This window comes from Tinamus guttatus, unplaced genomic scaffold, assembly GCF_059628265.1.
Source record: "Tinamus guttatus ecotype Peru unplaced genomic scaffold, ASM5962826v1 Tinamus_guttatus_pri_ptg000173l, whole genome shotgun sequence".
Taxonomy (NCBI): Eukaryota; Metazoa; Chordata; class Aves; order Tinamiformes; family Tinamidae; genus Tinamus; species Tinamus guttatus.
The window spans coordinates 784,860-803,056 of NW_028288707.1; the positions used below are offsets into that span (position 1 = coordinate 784,860).

Genomic DNA, 18,197 nt, shown 5'->3' on the forward strand with positions numbered 1-18,197 from the left:
AAAAGGATTACTGAAATGACATCTGTTAACAAACAGAAAAATAAAAAAGCCAAATCAAAGTCATAATGACATCCCCCTGAATTAAGTAATTTCCAAATTTCAGGAAAAATGTGTATGCCTTACTTTACTTTGTGCAAAAAGAAAAATGTTTGGCAACTTCCAAAAGTCTATTTTCTTGACACTGATGTCATTACTAAAATTAGGGCAGGACATGCCATAACTGTTGGCACCACATAGGTTATCATGTTTGGAAATGTTACAAAATGTACAATCCAACAGACAGAAAAGAGAAATGAAACCTTTTAGCACCAGTGGGTACAGCCGAAAAATGAAAGCACAATGTTGTGGCTTTTGGAACAAGCTTTGCCTAGATTCCTTTTTTTCATTGAGATCTGGTTATTTCATCCTCTGAAATGTTCCCAGTCGAATCAATAATTTTGCCAAATGTATAAAGTTGCTGTCTAAGCAGTTCTTTCAGCAAAACTCAATCTGCATGTCCAAAGACCTGACAAGCCCATTGCACACGTGCACATGTTACACACCTTCCTCAGTTGCCACAATTCTACAATCAAGCAATATACACCAAAGATTCAGGAGCAAAATTCCTATCAGAGTCTTTGGTTTCATGTGGTAAAAAAAAAAAAAAAAAAAAGAGTAGCTCAGAAATCTGAGGCAGACATGGGGCCCTCTAGGCAGCTGGGTGAAAATATGAACACATACTTTACAACATAAGGTATCAGGAAATTCTTTGTTTCATTCTTTTCCTCTGCAGGAATGAAGTGGGATAATAGGATACAAAATGAGTTCTTCACCAGATGAGTCATCCTGAGTGAATCATTTTATCCCTTTCTTTCCTTCCATTTCCCTTCCTGAAAAATGGATATTTTGTAAAGCTCTTAGAGATCCACTCATTTAAAAAAAAAAAAAAAAGGCAGACTTAATAAGGCCTCGAATTGGAGTTACTGGGAGTAACAGCTGTACTGTACTAGTATGAGAAACACTGTTCTTCAAGAACTTAGAAAAGTGGATTTGGGGAAAATGGAAGAAATTTAGAAATTTTACTCTTCTTTTTCTTGTAGGAAACAATTGAAGAAATAGGAAGAATAGAAGAAAAGTGAGACTTGTTTATTTATCTATTTTAATACTTTAACTATCCAAAACATTTCCATCATTAATAGGGGACTAGAGGATGGCATTATATCTGGTATTTCTATAACATTTAGTAGCCAATAGAAAAGAAGGAAAGTAGAAAAAATTACAAGAAATTTTATGAAAGGTTCTAGAAAAGGAAAATAAATCATTTTTTGCTTGAGAAAAGAAGTCATTTTGATTTTTTTAATATTGTCCTTTTTTTTTTCCCCTGTACAATCTGTGCTCTACTGGAAGGTGCAGAAATCACTATAAATTTTCCTTTCAGGTGAAATCAAATTATTTCGATTTCAGAGCAAAAAAAGAATATCACAATAAATGCTAAACAATAGTTATTATTGCAACAGATTTAATACTACTGGAGCCTAAAGGACAGAAACCTGGAAGTGACCAAACCCGTGCTTGGCACTCTGCTCCGTAGCCCATCCAGGCCAGCCCACTGGCAAGCTTCTCTCCTGTGAATCTGATAATTTTGCTTAAACTAAACCTTCACAGTACAGGTTTTCATGCGTAATTCTTTTTCCCCTCCTCCAGCCATGGCTCTGTGCCAAAAGAACCTGTCTATCCATGCGACAGACATACTATTAAAAAAGAATAAAAAGAATAGCCAAGTAAGCAGGCATGCATACTATTTTCTTCTTTGAAAATTGTCTTTAAGTATTAAGAGTTAAGCAATACGGACAGTCACTCACTCTTTGTTACTGGTATCTTTAATGTGTGAATGAAGTAGCGTAAGTGAAATTTCCAATATAGTTTTCACTAATAATGAGAATATCTGTATACTTTTAAATCATAATGAACTATTATTTTATGCAGTAACATTTCAAATTGTTTTTGTTACATCTTTTAAGGAAAGACAGATTCAATTTATTTTCCAAGCAGCAGAGAGCTAACTCTACAAAGCTAAATATGAGGAAATGGGGCTTCTTCTTTTGCTTCAATTAATTCTACATCTGAAGCTAATTTAACATTCGAAGAACAAGGAGATAAGTCTGGAATGAGACACTGGATTCAAGGTGCACACAGATGTTATAGTAAATTTTAGGAGGTTCAAAATGCTGCCCTAAAAACTGTTTTTCAGGATTATTATGATAAAGTCCATGATATGACAAAAAATATTCCCACAATAGATTCACACATAGGATGAGCAAACAAGCAAAGGGGGAATAGATTGCACATGTTTATGGAGAAGAGCAAAGATACAGAACAGAGGATCCCAATCCTGTGTACCCTTCTAGGTTTATTCTTAAACATTCCATTCAACAAAATTCTGCTTATCCATACTTCTAATAAGAGAGTGAAGAAAGGGATGTGCTCAAGTACGTTCTGCAGTAGTGGTATATGTCAATAGTCTCTTCCAAAGAGTTTTAAAATGCAAAATAAATTGTTCTTCATTTTGGATTTCAAAATGCCCCTGAATGAACAAATAAAATAAATTCTTATTTTGAAGCAGAAGCCCCAATATTACCATGATCAGTATCCTCAACATACAAACTAGAACAAGCAGAGAGCAGCTGGTCCATATTAAGGATCAAAAACTTACAGTGTTTTGCTTTTAGTTGCATGGGATAATGCTGAAGTTCTCATTTCTACTATTACAACAAGTAACTACTGGTTAGGAAATTAACAGACTTTAGTTGAATAAGCAAAAAGGTCCAAAGCATTATGTAATAACTGAAAAATGCATGCTTCCCACTCATCTAAAAGGATGTAACGATACTGATAGCATAAATACAAAATTACATTTCACTGCTGAAATGAACAATTATGAGAAAGTTGCAAATGCACAGTATCAGTCTCAAAGTCCTAAGTTAAATAATATTAACAAATGAAGGTCATCTTATAGACACAAGGGAGAATGTATTTCTTCTGGGGGAGGAAAATCTGCTTGGACAAGATCAAAAGCTCTGATAGCTTTGCAAAATGTCATTTCCTAGTTATTCATTTCCAGCATTTTCCAAGAATGGAAATTCCAAGAAGAATAATACATTGCTTCACAGCTGTGAATGCCCTGCTTGCCAAAAATGTGACTGCAATCACCATCTATGAATCAAAGACAAATGATGGCATTGCTGATAAATATGAGTAAGGAGTTTATGGAAAGTCAGCCCTATAGAGCTGAAAGTTGTTTTCAGTTGGAAGTGGTATGTTTGCACATGCAAGCACAGAAGTCATAAAGTGGCCTGTACCAGAAGGAACATAATCACAAGAGATAAAACCATTTTAATAGGTGATTGTGGTATTTGTGTTGGCACAAATGCTAAGATTTTATGAAGGTTGACACCATCACTGCTACCAGGGATCCGAAGAATTCTGCATAACATTTGTCCAGCTCAAATGTCTGGCCTTTAAAGAATGGAAAACACATGTCAGCGATTACGCCACTAGTCGCTGCGTTACTAGGCATAAAAACAGATCATGTGCCAAAATGGGCTGAGTCACTTCTTTATGCATTTTCTCAAGTGTTCTGGACCATACATGGCATCTAACTGAACCGGTCATGTCAGCCACCCTGAAAGTCAGGCTAGCATGCTGCTTTCGTGAAGAGCACAGGCCTCGACACAGAGAGCGCTGAGGGGAGTATCCTGGGACGAGCTGGACAGCAAAACATTGGCTTAGCTGGAGTTTCTGGCTAAGAAAGAAACTTCAGCAGACTGGCCTTGAAAGGCCACAGCACTGAAGCAACATCACTATCATGCTTTACCTCTTTAAAAGAAAAATATCTGACCCATTAGCTTCAGAATTAACACAGAGTAGGTTGCAGTTTTTAAAAGTAATTAATTACACAGATGCAGTGCCTAAAACTAATCATCAAAAAGCTTTCACCAAGGGTTCCCACCGGTTTGGATTCACTTTTACCCTGTCTGCCAAAAATATTGTATCTTTAAAAATCTATGCTGTATATATTTCTACTTGAATATTTTGTTGTTGTTTTCTGTTGATGGTGGTGGTTGCTTTTGATGCCTGTCTGTATGTCTCCTTGATTCTCGCCAGACTTCCTTGATATCTAGATCTACGCAAATGGTTAATATCACAGGGCTTTTCTGGTAAACTGCAAGTGAGACTGAGCTCAGATTTTTGAGCGAAACTGTAAAAAATTTCTCTTTTTTGCTTGTAGTCAAAGATGGTTGTGCAGGTGCATGCATAAAGCAAATTATCCTTACTATACTCAGGCTCTACATCTCCAATTTCACCTTGTTTGTTTTATCAGCAATTTGGGAACTTCACCCACCTTAAGACAGATCACAATATCAAATTAGCAGGTAAGTGAAGACGGAAAAAAGCAGTAACCTAGCAAGCTGTATGGGCACTGACTTCCAGCGAGTAGCTAGCAAAAATACACTGAACATTGAGAAATAATCCTGAAATTTGTTTTTCAGTGTATTTATAATACAGTTTCTTTTTGTGTCATGTGCTACTGAGAGGGGAATTCTAAATTTTAAATTTTAAAACTCTACTTGCTAATATATAGCAAGCAATATATATATATAAAGCTATGAAAGGTGATGTAAAAATATATATAAAGCTATGAAAGGTGATGTAAAAATATATTTCTAATCCCAAATAATCAGGGGACGGCCCAAATGATCCTTACAAAAGACAAACCAAAGGCGGCCGAAACACTAAGGCAGGATGTGTTTCCTTGCCACCTGAAAGGCAGCTGTCTACTATCTCAATTCATTATCCACATTGAGGTTTGCATTATAGAAAAGACAGAGAAAAGGAGCTAAATAAACCTTACTGCTTTCAAGCTTCAAAAACAACAAATTATAATCACCTCTGACACACACAAAATCCTTATTTTGTAGGAAGAACGTAATCAGGTCCAGCTTGATTTTTTTCTGAATCTCTGCAAAACCTCGCAAAAGGTTTCCCAAAGGGATTAGAAAAAAAAAGGAGCAAGAGCCAGAATATGAGGCAGCCAGGGAAAGAAACTCAAGCACGACTGTGTGCCGCTGCAAACAGTCTTTTGCATAATTTACTGCATGGCGTTTCTGCCACTCAAACTGACAGAAGGTTTGTTCCTCAGCAAATACGAGCCAAGCAGCACCCGCACAGAGGCCATTTGAAATATCAGCCCTCACTGAATGAGTTGCTCAACAGCTGGGTGGTTTAATGAATGACAAGAGATAACAAGAGAAGGGGGAAATTCAATTACTGTATCCTACTGTAGGATAGTTCAACTTCATAATTCACGACTATTTTAAGAGTACTGTAATATAAAATTGAGGGAGACATGATGAAAATCTGAAGCTCATTTGGAAGCATTACCAGCCTTGCACTGAATGGCTCTCTAAAGCTAAGTGACCGGCTAGAAACTGCTTGCCAGCTGCATGCTACGAAGCTTGCTCAAGTGGAGCGACCCTTTGTGTATTTTTAATTGCTTTTCAGTATCACTGATCATGCTTATAAGGAAACTTGAGTTACAATGGAAGTAGGTAGAAAGTGGACTTGGTTCTTAAGCAGCCATAAGGGATTCCTCTGGGGCCTCTCTTCCATTTCCAGCTTAAAAGACTTTCTGTTACCAGTTCCTTTCTGTTACAGACCTCGGGCCAATTTCGTTTGTGTTTTTAGTGGTACTCAAAAATATGCCCAAGGAAAACAACAACAACAACTAAGACGGTCTCCAGTGCTCACAGTGCTACTGCTCTGAGCAGTAGCTGCCTTCAGGTAGACATCCTGAGAAGATGATGTACTGGTGTTCTTTCATGGCTTGACATTTTTACTCGCCATGAATTAACATGCTCAATTTTACCATACTGAACCTGCCAAGGTTAGCTTAGACAGTTGCCTTACATGCTTATTGCAAAGATAGCCCTTCCACCTTTTAAATATTCATATTTAACTCTGCATAAAAACAGGCTGAGCCTACTAACATTTTTTTAAAAAAATGATTCAGATATAACAGACTAACACTGATGAAAATCTGAACACAGGAATTGTACAAGATTCATCCAGGGTTTGTGAGACGGCTTTTCAGTCTATTAGACATCCTTCCTCTGTGTTTCCTTCTTCCTATGTACACTGCAACCCCAACAGATAGAGGTCTTATACAAAACAGATACAAAAGAGGTCTTTATACAAAACAGATGAGAAGTAAATATACGCATAACTCATGAAAAATAGGTAAATAAACAAAACAAAAAAGATCTTTTTTTTCTCTAGAAAGTTGCTAATACCACTTGGAAAAACTTCTAAACAAAATGGTTTGTTTAGAAATCATGTGGGGAGGCATGTATTTTGATGGATATCTAAATCTGGAAGTCAGGGTCCCTAGCCAGTCATTGGAGAGATGATTCAGAAGGGCCTTGGAGCCCTTTGAACCTTCTGCATGATCCTTTAGATGCACACATTTTCTCTACTGTCTATAGAAATATGGGTGAAAAATTGTGTCTCTCAAGCAGTGTATCTCCCACGTTTTGGGTACGTTTTATATCATGCAAGGGGGCCTCGGTCAGAGCCCGAGGACAGAACAATTTTGGCCCTGGCAATGGGAGAATGGGAGAAACCTACCTGCCTGCTCAGCTCTAGATATTGGGCTGATCCCAGAAGGTAGGGTTATCCCTCACTCCGAGACTAGTACCGTTCATTTTATAAATGAAAAAGTCTTAAACGAAATACAAGATAAGATCAGAAAGAAGAAAATAGTATTTAGACATACGATTTACTTCAGCCACACTGTAGAATAGTTGCTTTGAGGTGATAGCTATAGGACTACAAACTGCTAAAACAAAGGCAGTGTAAAGGCCTTCTCTCGGTCATACACACTACAAGCAGTACAGTCAGTATAACATTTGATTTGGTTTCTCACTCCAAAAATGAAGAAACACAACTTGTGACCATTAGATCAAAAATTTTCAGCACAACTGAAAAAATACAGAGATGCAAAAAAAAAGAAACTCCAAGTTGTAGTATACAGCCACAAAAATACACTTGTGCAGGCCTACAGGCAACATATGCCTAAATTGCCCATAAACAAAAAGGACTAAGCTATTATTAAAATAATAGTTAAAGATAGTTTCCCAATGTGTAATGTAATCTCTTTATAACCATCATTATAAGTATCTATTTTTATATGTTAATAAAAATAGTTTAAGTAAAACTTTTATTAGGGATATTCCATAAGATTCTCTGTTAGAAAGAGCACCAAATAACTTATTTTCTGTTAGATAATCAGCTCTAATAATTTAGATCTTTTTCTTGATCCTTTTACCAGCACCACTAGTAGGCTTCACTACTCTTTTGTCACACAGTATTTATTATTTTATAGCATCTGTTGCTGATGCTTTTTAAAGAAAAACTGGACTGTTGCTGATGCTTTTTAAAGAAACTGGAAAACATAGCTCACAAACAAAGCATTTACAACATAACTACATTTGTGATACAGTAATAAATATGACAAACAGTGTGGGAGAGGTTCAACAAGGAAGAATGAAAGCTGCAATAACACAATTATGTGATTCCTCAGTTTTAGGCATATAAATACCTATTTACCACTAGAGGTTTTGAAAGACAGAAGGAAAAAAAAAAGAAAGCAAGACTTTTCTCATGAAATCAAGAGAAAATTTTGAAAATAATTGTTTTGCTGCAGTATTAAAAAGGCTGATTTTCATGACACATGCTAATTAGGAGGGTCATTTCAAACATAGATAGAAAGTGAGATTAAAATGCAAATGAGGATAGAAGAAATTCAAAAGAAAAATAAATGGGAAGTAAAACTAGCCTCTAGTTATGGAGATGGACACCATATAATGAAGCAAATATAAAAATGTATGATAAAAAGAAAACAGCAGTTGGTTAAATCAGGGAAATATCACATGACAAATGACTACTGCACTCAAGCTACAAATCATTAAATACAGAAATTTCTCTGGGTAATGAAAATAATTATGAATACAGAATTCTAGAAATTAAGATTATTTGGTTTTACGGATCATAAATGCACACATCTACATGGCATCACCAAACTGAACACACAAAGGGATGAAGAAATTGAGCTATATCATGTGTTTCATGATGTGACTTATGAAACATGCTATACTGAATATTAGTTTGAAATAAAATCACTGCAGCTGGAATCTTATGGTTACTATGATTCCCACGACAGTGGAGACTATGTTGTTTGAGTTGCCATCACACTAAGATCATCACTGCTCAGTGACATTGTGTATGTGAATTCACCACATTTTAAGCATGAGGTTCTTTCAATATCACTTTCAAACCAGTTAGCTTCAACTAGCTGGCTTCTTCTTATTGTTGTGTTCACACATGCTTTCTACAATGTTTTCTTTCTCTACTATATTTGGTTTTATATACTATACTTTTCTTATAAAATAACTCTATACCTACTAAATCTTAAACTGTGTATTCAATATCAGCCTTGTTAGCTGCATTAAAGAATTACTCTGATTAAATGTGCACAGCAGATGTTAAGACTCCCTTTACGTGTATTATTTGTGTTCAGTGGAGATTCTGATACAATCAGTGGCATTAAGAGCTCATCTCCTCTTGGTACAAAATCTAAAACTGGTGATATAAGTCACACCCTGAAAACAAGTATTTTTCTCAACAGCGAGTATGAGGTGACTAGTTCAGATATACACATGGCAGACATCTCGTGTAGGTGAGGTGAATCCCATTTGTTATGTCTTACACTGCAATTGTCCTTCCCAGAAAACCATGTTAGAGGGAAGGTGCCAATAATCTTCTAAAAAAGTGCAACAAATGGAAAAGTCATGATGTAATGGGAATGAATAAAAAGGAGGGTACTTCCCTCAGCTGCTCAGTATTAATTCAGAAGTGTGCATTTGAGCTACCTCCTACCCTCAGTTGATCCAGTTGTAAATGAACTTGGTGGGAGCTGGGCTGTCAAGTCAGCTGCCCATAAAGCCAGCCACACTACTCCTCATTTGATGCTGGGGATAGAAATTAAAATATTTCAATCCCACTGACCTAATGGCCCAGCTAAATTGTAGTGGAGCTTTGTCCATGACCTGATTCTATGCACATGTCCACAAGGAGAAGGTATGAGAACAAACAGGGCTGTAAAGATGAGTTTGGATCTTCAGGCAAATCGAGAAGGGATTGTTTGTACACTAAACAGAGTGGCAGAGAACTACATGTACTTGCAAGCAGTGAGGAAAGAATACTCTGTATGTTTTCCTGGACAGATTAATGCTGCTTGAAACAGGATGTCTCTGAGGATGTGCCCTTTCTTTGCTGGAGTCAAACTTTACAATTTGAAGTTTTATTTGGCATGTTTTGCAATATTATTGTTTGTTTAAAAAATGTTTATTATTTGTAGATAGCGGCTCTTTTCACATTTGTGTTAAAATACTTGAATTTTGTGTTGGCAAGGGTAATACTTCTGCTGTGAAAAAAAATGCGGACTTGTAAGCCTGCCAAAAGACTTCATTGGCACGAAAACTCAGCAAAAGAATTCTCTGAAATCACTAACTCAATCTGCAGTGGCAGTCAAAAAAAGCTACCAATATGTTGGGTAGCATCAGTCAGGGTAGTATCAAGAAAAAAGCCAGGTGTAATTTTGCTACTATATTAAATAATGGGTGCAATTGTAAAGTTCAAGAAGGACACACAGGTGATACAGAGAAGGAAAGCTAAAATGGCCAAGGGATAGAGCAGCTGCTTTAGTAGCAAAGTCTAAGATGGCTCAGCAGAACAAGGCTGAGGAGATTATTGCTGAGGTTTACAAAATCATGAAGTTGGTGGATAAAATGAATACAAAGTGTTTCACCAAATCCCACAATGGCAGAACTAAAGGTCACTTGTTGAAACCAGTAGGGAACAAATTCAAAGCTCAGTAAGGAAAGTCATCTTTGCAAAGCAAGTAAGGCTATCATAAAGCTGTGAAGGAAGACAGTGTCAGCGAATTCTAAAAAGAGATGAGACAAACAGACAACAGGTAAATAAATGGACTCTAAAGGGCACAGACTAGGAAGAACTCATTCATATCCCTAATGTAACATTTGTGGGTGCTGGGCAATATGATAAGAAGGGACTACATAAATTAGACAGTTTTTCTCCATTCTCCTGTTGCCACTAATGAAGACAGAATACAAAGCTAGGTGGTCCACTAGTCAGACCTAGTAGGACATTTCTTATATTGTTAGAGAAAACACGACACCTGATTAATTCAAATGCCGCAGTTAATTGAGCAGAGAAAATGACATTTGTGTCCCTCTTTCATTTGGAAAAAATATCAGTGTTTAACGTACTACAACGTGGAAAATAACACTGACTATACAGGTTTCCTCATTAGCACAGTCACTGGCAGAATATATACCACCTCAAATTTCCCTGGCCCATTTCAGGCCCATACTGCTTATGAAGGCTATGTGGCTAATTGAAGTCAGCTATGAATTCCACCAAAGTCAGACTTCATCTAGTAAAGGTCATCTCTAGCTCGCAGACTTTGTTCAGCATTCAGAAACTCCCCAGTTCTGCACATCGTATTTGGTGATTCATGTCCCCATGTGTTTGGACACCATGCATCTTGCTTCTACTCCTTCAGCTACTAAACATGTCACCAAGAACTATAAGGGTTCCCAAACCCCTTTAGTTCAAGAGTGGTTGTAAAAGCTGTGATAGTAGGGGACAGGTAGCAAGGGACATGGTGGCAACAGACTCCCATCTCTCACAGATGACTGGAGAGGAAAAGAGATTCATCCTGTCCAGTGATATAAAAGCCTGACTTCATCAACAGCCTGGCAGTGTGCATGCTGCTAATGTGACTCCCAGTTGCATTTATATACTGTTCTCCGTTCTATAGACAAAGTGTACATCTCATTGAAGTCAATGTACCTGCTGAGTCCTTTACAAATACTCTATTTTTTTTCTGATCTCTCCCACACTGGGGTTCTCAGTCTGAACATCAGCAATGATTTCAAACACAGGCCTGATGCCAATAACGTAGAGGTATGTGATGCTTTCAATATTTATTATATGAAATTGAATTATATATTATAATAATATATATAATCTGTATATTATATATATTGAATTATATTACCAGTATTTATTATATATCAACATCATCATAATACTAGGAATAGGCTTGCCAGTACTAATCTGAACTATCTGGGGATAGCCCACATGATATAGTCACAAGTTGGTCCTGTCAAAGACTTTAGAGGCCAGGTCATGCTCATGGCATAGTTTTACTTCGGGGTGCCTTTACATTGGGAAGTCAGAGGAGTCCACAGGGCTGCACAAGAGAATCTCAACCCATTGCTCTGTACTAAAATTTTGGCTCCAGAAACAATACCAACATGAAAAGCTCATGAAATAGATCCATGCTGTTCTGCTTATCTATACAAATATTTTACCAGGCAGCCTTTTAGACTAACTCATACTTGGTAACACCTTTCAGTAATTTCCATCTTCCAAACTGAATGATACCAAAACCAAACATCACCCACTTTCAGAGTCATATGAGGCTAGGTAAAGTGTTCTACACAAAGCGAATCCTAAAAGGCCTCTGCTCTATGAGACACCAAGGAGAACGGGATCTGTTCTTGTAGATCAGCCAACCGCAAAATTCCAAAGACAGGAAAGCAGGAATTGGCATATGTTATCAAATAAATAAATACAGGGAAGGCCAAGCCACAAGGTAAACAGATAGCTATCATCTAGACATATCAGAAAGTATTGTGTGAAAAAAGCTATATTGGATCTTTGACCTAATTATCTATATCATGAAAGAATAACAAAATTCTAATACCTGATCAGCTGCATGTTTCTCAACTAGTGACTCCTATGTTATCCAACAACCATAGCTATTTGTTTGACTTGCCAGCATGTTAATTTCTTTCTCAAACTTTAAAATTTTTATTTCATTTCCTCCAGAATAGATTTTTTTTTTCAGTAGTTCAAACTTTTTATTCTGGTACAAAAGGAAAGGAATCAGAAACAGAACACTTCTGGGGAACATAAATTACTGCTGCTCAATGGCTCAGGGACAAATAATCAAGAAGGTAGAGCCATATTCTTATTTAAATGCATATAAATGAGCCACCTTGTTATTTCTTCTGAGGAATAAAATGACAAATCAATCTTCTGTCACTGAAAAATCTGTATGGTCATTTATCCATTCTAGATATTCCCCAAAAACATTCTGCTCACTTCACAAGCTTAGGAATGAGTGGCAGTACAGAGCAACATAAAATTAATAGTTAATAATCCTTTATTTAAGGATTTAAGCAATATTCCTGATTATTTTGCATAAAACCCAAACATCTGCTTTTACTTTTGCCTTTATCATTTCAGTAGAAATTTTCGAAAGTGCATCAGGAACAGAACCTAATATAGCACTTAGTGCCAACCAACCCTAACTGAGCCAACTATGAAATGGCAAGTGTTAGCCCAGCTTTCCCCCAAGGCTAATCTGTCCCTTCTCAGAGCTACCTTGAACACCTCTGCGCACTAAGATATCGGAATGCATTGTAACATCCGTGCTAAAGAGACGATCATGACTTCACCACATACTGTGAAGTTATTTTTACACCTTGGGTGATTTCTGGGAATTGAAGAGATTTCTCTGCCTTGCCTTATTAACTCTCTTCCATTCTCAAACTGGTTTTGGACAGTTAGGAGTCTGGATTTGGTACCTCATGGGAACTTTATTTATATGGGAAACTGCAGCACAAGGACATCGTGGGACCATTTCTCTCAAACCCTAGCACACGGAATATTCATACTTCAGGACAACCCTGTCCTCCTGGGACCCAAAACCCAACCACCAACATCCCCCTCCACCCCCCCGCCCAGTAATTTCTTTCTTCCTACACTGTCCCTTCTGTCTTTCTCTCTGTCTCTGTCTCTCTCATGCTTATTCCCTCCTGCAATATGCAGCAGAACAGCCTTGCTGAGGCCGTGCAGGTTTTTTGGAAACCGATACTGCTCAGGCCACCTCTGAGCCGGGATATAAGAAGTCTCCTTGCAGCTGAATAGGGGCGAGAGGGGTGGCCTGAGAGGCTAGAGGCTCAGGAGCTCATCCCTCCTCTCGTCTTTCCACTCCATGCTCCTGTTTCCCTCTCGCCTCTCAGCAGGGCCAGGCTTGCTTGGCGTCGCTCCACGCAGCCGTTGAAAAGTATTTACCTTATCTAGGCAACTTTCAAGGATCTCCCCGTAAGCTACTTCCTGGACTCAGGGAATGTGCCTAAACTGCAAGGTAGCACAAGACTTTGAACTCCCAGTTAGCAGGAATTGTATCCTCATCTACCATATCAATGCTCTTGCTGAAAGTGGCAGCAACCAAAGGCAGACAGGCAGATATTCCAGACAGAGTACCCAGCAGCCGTATCAGCCTGCACGTCTCAGTACAGAGGATTTATCTGCTTGAAAGAACATATAATTTTTTCCTTTAAAAATGAGTTCTCTCTCTCTCTTTCTCTCTCTCTCTATATATATAGTTGAAGGACAGAAAAACTAATCAGAAGGTTACTGTTTTTTTTTGCATATTTGTACATAATAATTAGGGCTTGTATGTATGAGCTCAATGACTTGGAGATACTCTGTTTATTATTACAACATTTCAAGACATAATTGTTTTACTACCTTGCATAGTGTAATAGCAATAAAATATCACCTTTTTCAAAATAAAGTTTACTAATTTTGTATTATTTTGTTGATTTTTAATAAGAAGAATAAAAAAAAAGATCTTGCTGCTCTTGCAGCAAAATTCCTCCTCAGGGGCATATGAGAACAGCTGGGATTACTTACACTGTAGTCTGAGTAGGATACTGATTTCATTTTCTACTACAAGATGACTTTAGCAAAAGACAATTCGGAAAAAAATTGTAACCACTTTAATAGTAGTAGTGAAATAACCTGGAATAATTTAACTCAGACTCAAGACTGTTTAAAACATAAAGCTTTTAATAGGCTAAAGTTCAATTATATTAGCTAGATATATTTGGTCACAAAGAAATACATTTTGCCACTACTCTGTCTCACAATCAGGCATGACCCATTTAATTCTAAATGAAGATTATATTTTAAAATATATTGTTTTTATGGCAGTGACTCAGGCTTCCCAGCTAAATATATTCCTGAACCATTAGTCTACTGTGTGGATATAAAAATTATGGCAGTTGTAAGAAAAATATTGAGAGACTAAAAAAAGTGGGAATCTTTTCACCCTAATACAAAATTGTACTTTCTGTGACTATTAAGCTATATGATGCAAAAGGTACTCACAAGAAAAATAGTTAATCCAAAGACAGAACTTTCACAATTGCTAACTGGAAAATTAACAGGCAAATCATGCAGGCAGACCGCTAATACAGTCTGGTTCTACTCCTTTGAGCCCTGCCTGGAAGGAAAGGCATGAAGCACAACACTGCACAGTCTCATGTCTGCCACTGTAAAGTCTCTCCCCTTCCAGGACACTCACCTCTGCTACTCAGTTTGTTTATGCAGAAAAACTACTTGCATGTATCCCAAAATAGCGCACGTAAACGGTAACTTCATTTTACCCTTCAGCCTCCAAACTGGAAAGTTTTATATTTCAAGTTTATTGCTAAAACAAATCTACTTAAAAAATTCAGAAACTATTCCAAAGTTCAGGGAGTGACCAAATGTGAAAATCTTATGAAATAGGTCTTGTTAAAAAATATTAGATGCAGAGGGTTACACAATAAAAAAGCTAAATAATTTTGTTTCTTACTATTAACTGTTAAACTTAGCAGCTGAACATCTTCAATAAGCATGCAGAACCTATCGAACCACAATTAAATCCTGTCACTTTCTTGGGACATGTCTGTGTGTCATAATAGGACGGGAAGCTCGAAAGAAAAAAAAACAAGCACGTTACCACATTGCATCGGCAGTCCTTAAGGAGCTGGTAGATCGGGATCTTGGCTTCATAACAATGCTCATTTTGAAAAAATCTTCAAGTATTTTTAGCAGTCAGATATCAGTTGGCCTTATAAAGCTCATTCTTCGAGTGTTCCATTTCAAACTGTGTTTTAAAAATCCTCCGAAATCCTTCTCCTGTGATAATGCAGGCTCCGAAGGAAGAAACCTAACACACTGCAACTCCTTCCTTTTTCACACTGAATTTACTCTAGCACTGTGCTGTTCGGAAATGACAGTGCTTTTCTCTTCTGTCTTGTATTGCCCTGGGAGGAACTAGTCTATTTTGAATCTATTCTCCCTGCAAGTCACATGGGACCTAAGGCAGCTAAAAAGTGTCTCTATCTCTCTTGCAGTATTATAACAACAGGTTTAAAGGTTAATTACACTGAAAAAAAAGAACAGTACTGATGGACAGTAAATGAAAGGAAAAGATGAATGTAAGGCATAGTCAGGCAGGGAATTTCCATTTAGAGACTTGCTAGATAAATTAATCTCTGCAGAGTAAAGAAAGGAACACAGATTTTTATTCCAAGGAAACTAAAACCTTACCTAGAAATATAATTCTTCCCTTTCTCCTAACCTCTGCCTCTACTAGATACTGTGAACAAGCACTATTGTTTAACTTTACAAAACAGAAAGCATTCCCTATCTGAAAGAAATTTTAAACTCTGTGGGGAAGTTAAATAAAAACAAAACTCCTTTTTTCTGTTCAAGTCAAACACACATACAGACAGCTATTGTTATAAATCAGTGAAGGACAAAATACCTCGGTAAAAGACCTCTAATATGACGTCTTCTCTACTATACTGCAAAAGGAGACCTTTTCCTGTTGTAACAATGACTCTGATAGCCTTTGCAGTGCAAACAGCAAAACTTGCATTTGTAATCTCCAGCCAAAAAATTATCACAAAAGCTTTGAGAATTAATCGTTTTGGGAAATATTAATGTAAACTCATTTGGAAATTTTGCTGTTAGAAGGAGAAGAAAGGAAACCCACAGAACTGGATTATAAACATGCAGTTTACATTATATATTTTGAATTTACCCTGAACTGTGTTGGAATTGTTTTTAAACTGAGAGAGCAGAGTTATTGCTCAACAAGTGGTTACATGCAGAATAGCCATTCCTTTGTACAGTGTTTACACTGTTGCAGCTTATTACTGGCAGTGCAGCTTGGTTATAATAAAAGAAAACACAAAAGTTTGTACTTAGATAATGTATAGAGACTTGGTAAATAGAAAAAAATATGGCAAATAGTTTATGCAAAAAGTATCAAAACATTCATCAAATAATTCAGAAAGTTCACTCAAAATTGAAATTCATTCATTTCTGGCTGACAGTTTGTAAAACTCCATTGAACCTTTGCACTTTATAACAGCACCATAAAACGCTTACGGACTACATTATATTTTGACAGGAAAGAGCTAACTGCCCCCAAGGCTTTTGACAGCTACCTGCATATGAAGTGTTTCAAAAAAGCAGAAAGAACATTAATAACATTTCATGCTAAATATTCTGTTTTTCATATTTTCTGGGCTCTATCTTTGAATTAGCATCTGGTGGTTAACAGAGAAGTGTCCTGTGGAATCATAAAAGTCGGTCTCTAGCAGTGGAAAAAGCATCTGCGATAAATTTAGCTTGAAGGATCATAGAGTCATGAGACCTTTAATAACAGTTGGGTCTGTCTCTGTACAGGTCACATGTCTATAGCAGCGGACATAAATCTGGCAGTTTTTGTGGAATCTTTTTGACTTCTGAAAGAAAAGGGATATATCCTGAAGAAAAAATAAGTATGAAACAGAAATGCTGGACTATTACAGGAGTGCTAATATTTTTTAAAGCTTTTTCTAAGTTGGTAAATCAAAATTTTTCCCATATAAGTATATGAAACAAACTAATAAATAGAGTTTTTGACTATATGCTCTCACAGGTATGGTCTTACATTCCACTCTGGAATGAAATATTCAAGGACAACATCTGCTGTGTCACAGAGTACATAGCACAGAAGGCTTTGTTCTCCAAGTATTTCACTCAAGATGCTATCTCTGACTACATAAGGTGCTTGCAATTAAAATACTATTTTTCAGGACAAAGATTCCCCAAAATATCTGATAAAGGTACAGATCATCAATGAAGGCAATTACTAATTAATGTCTATTGCTAATAAGCTTTCCTTTTTGGTCTCCTTCATCAGCTCCTTAAAAATAAATCCCAGGCCAACTGCAATGTATTAGGAAATGTATATTAATTCACTACAAGAGGACTGCTATACTGCAACCCTACATATTCCAAGCAGTCAAATCACAGCCTGCCCCTCAGGTGCCAGTCTGAAGCATACATTTCCTGCAGCAAAGAAGGTATCAACACATGAGACAGGTCAAAATCCTCCAAGGAACTTTAATTTTATCTGAGATTCAAAAATTAATCACACTAGAAAGAAACAAAAACAAAACAAAAAAGAAAAAAAAAGTAGAGTTTGAGAGACTAAGGAATATCATGCAGTAACATGCAGCAAAATAAGTTACTAAAAAAATCCTTTATTTTTTTTCTTTCCAATTTGGATTTGTACCTTGCAAGCCTTGTGGAAGTAAGGACAATTGCAAAGTGTCTGTGTCTTCTCAGCTCTGTTAATGGCAATAACTTTTGCACACAGCCCAGGTATTCAAAAGTTGCTATGAGAAAGATTAAGCTTTTCTAGACATGCTTCTAAGAAAACTTTCTGAGTGTGTCACAAATCAACAAGGGCTTTTAATTCATATATAAAACCTGCCCTGTTACCATTAATACAATGATCATATTTTCATTGACTTGAATAAAGATAGGAGCAGACCTGTGTACTCTGCTGGTGCAAGATGATAATGATTTGTTTTAGGACCCAAGCTCTGGGAACAGATCGGGGAGGGATGATGCGTAACCTCATTTATCAGCAATAGCAAATGAAACTTCTCAAAGTCATAAGAAATTGCTCTATCAAGTCCAACTGAACTGTAACAGCTGAGCCTTAAATATAAAGAGATGGAAAATACATTTATGTTCACTGGAGGCATTATTTTTTACAGAATGATTTTTTATGATTAAGAGCATGCTCTGGGTCCTGGGTCCCAAAATGTAACTTATATACAGATAATACATAAAGTAGTATAAAAAAGAGAAATGCAATAATTTATTAT

At 36.8% G+C, this 18,197-nt stretch overlaps 1 protein-coding gene across 4 annotated transcripts in view; it reads right to left on the bottom strand.

Annotated features, from left to right (window-relative positions):
- LOC104574775 (3',5'-cyclic-AMP phosphodiesterase 4D) overlaps window positions 1-18,197 on the bottom strand; it is a 345,941-nt gene that overhangs the window by 116,529 nt on the left and 211,215 nt on the right. The window contains exon 1 of one of the 4 annotated variants that reach the window (XM_088523264.1): window positions 14,984-15,048. The exons of the other annotated variants lie outside the window; for them this stretch is intronic. Within the exon in view, the coding sequence (XP_088379390.1) occupies window positions 14,984-15,048 (65 nt within the window). Of the gene's footprint in view, window positions 1-14,983; window positions 15,049-18,197 lie in introns of those variants that run through there. 4 annotated transcript variants of the gene reach the window in all.